The 1,167-nt window shown below is 38.5% G+C and overlaps 1 protein-coding gene across 1 annotated transcript in view; it reads right to left on the bottom strand.

The window, feature by feature from the left end:
* The window catches only part of SMC1B (structural maintenance of chromosomes 1B), a 73,249-nt gene that overhangs the window by 26,580 nt on the left and 45,502 nt on the right, over window positions 1-1,167 (bottom strand). Inside the window, 1 exon segment of the mRNA XM_011934798.1 lies at window positions 957-1,083. Coding sequence (XP_011790188.1) covers window positions 957-1,083 — 127 coding nt within the window.

The following is a 1,167-nucleotide window of genomic DNA, read 5'->3' as shown; positions in this document are numbered from 1 at the left end:
TACACACCCTGCTAACAGAATCAGTTGTTCAAGAAACATTAAGTACCTCTACACACCCTGCTAACAGAATCAGTTGTTCAAGAAACATTAAGTACTAACAGATACTGTGCTAGATACTGCTAATACAAAAACAACTATAACAATTAAAACATGAAAAACTATTTAATGAGAGGTTACTATATACCTGACACTGTTATAAAAGTTTTTACATTAATTAACTTCCAAGTTGTAAAACTCTACTAGGTCAGTAATACTATCATCTTTATTTAACAGATGAGAAGATCAAGGAACAGAGTTAAGCAACTTGCCCAAGGCTACCCACTTAGTGGTAGAGCCAGGGATGACACATTCAGACAGAGGGACAACGAAATCCCTGCTCTTCATCCGTGACCACACTGCCTATAGGAGAGGTTAAGAAATTTATTTGTGCCGCAGGAGGCAAACATATAGACGATGGAGAAGTGAAACACTTCTTCACTTGGCTTTAGGGCGTCACATTACCCTGGCTTTTCTTTCCCCTGACTAGCTGCTCTTTTAATGATTCTTTCTCATCTCTTCAACTTGCTAACATCTTGTAGGATCTCTTCTCCTTTCTTTTTTTTTTTTTGAGATGGAGTCTCGCTCCGTTGCTCACACTGGCATGCAGTGGCATGATCTCGGCTCACTGCAAGCTCCGCCTCCCAGGTTCACGCCATTCTGCTGCCTCAGTCTCCCAAGTAGCTGGGACTACAGGCGCCCACCACCACACCCAGCTGATTTTTTGTTAGCCAGGATGGTCTCGATCATCTGACCTCGTGATCCGCCTGCCTCGGCCTCCCAAAGTGCTGGGATTACAGGTGTGAGCCATCGTGCCCGGCCTAGCTGTTTCTTGATGAAATGAAACTCAGGCATAATTCCTCTAAATTATGAAATAATAACTATTTTTATAAATATGTAAGCTTCTTATCGACATATACCTTTTTTTTAATAAAAATACCTTTTTTGATCAATTTCTTGTTGCTGTTTAACACGTTTGTTCTCAAATTCACGAATATTTTCCACACCAATTTCTTCACAGAAGTGTTGGAAGATATCATCTTCTACCTTTTAAATTATTTAAAAAAAATAGATTTAATAAGCAATTTTAAGAAAGATATAATCTTTTTTTTTTTTTTTTTTTTTTTTCGG

The sequence above is a fragment of the Colobus angolensis genome, unplaced genomic scaffold (genome assembly GCF_000951035.1).
Source record: "Colobus angolensis palliatus isolate OR3802 unplaced genomic scaffold, Cang.pa_1.0 Scaffold138, whole genome shotgun sequence".
NCBI lineage: Eukaryota > Metazoa > Chordata > Mammalia > Primates > Cercopithecidae > Colobus > Colobus angolensis.
The sequence above is the reverse complement of the archived record's forward strand: the minus strand, read 5'-3'. Positions and strand labels throughout refer to the sequence as shown.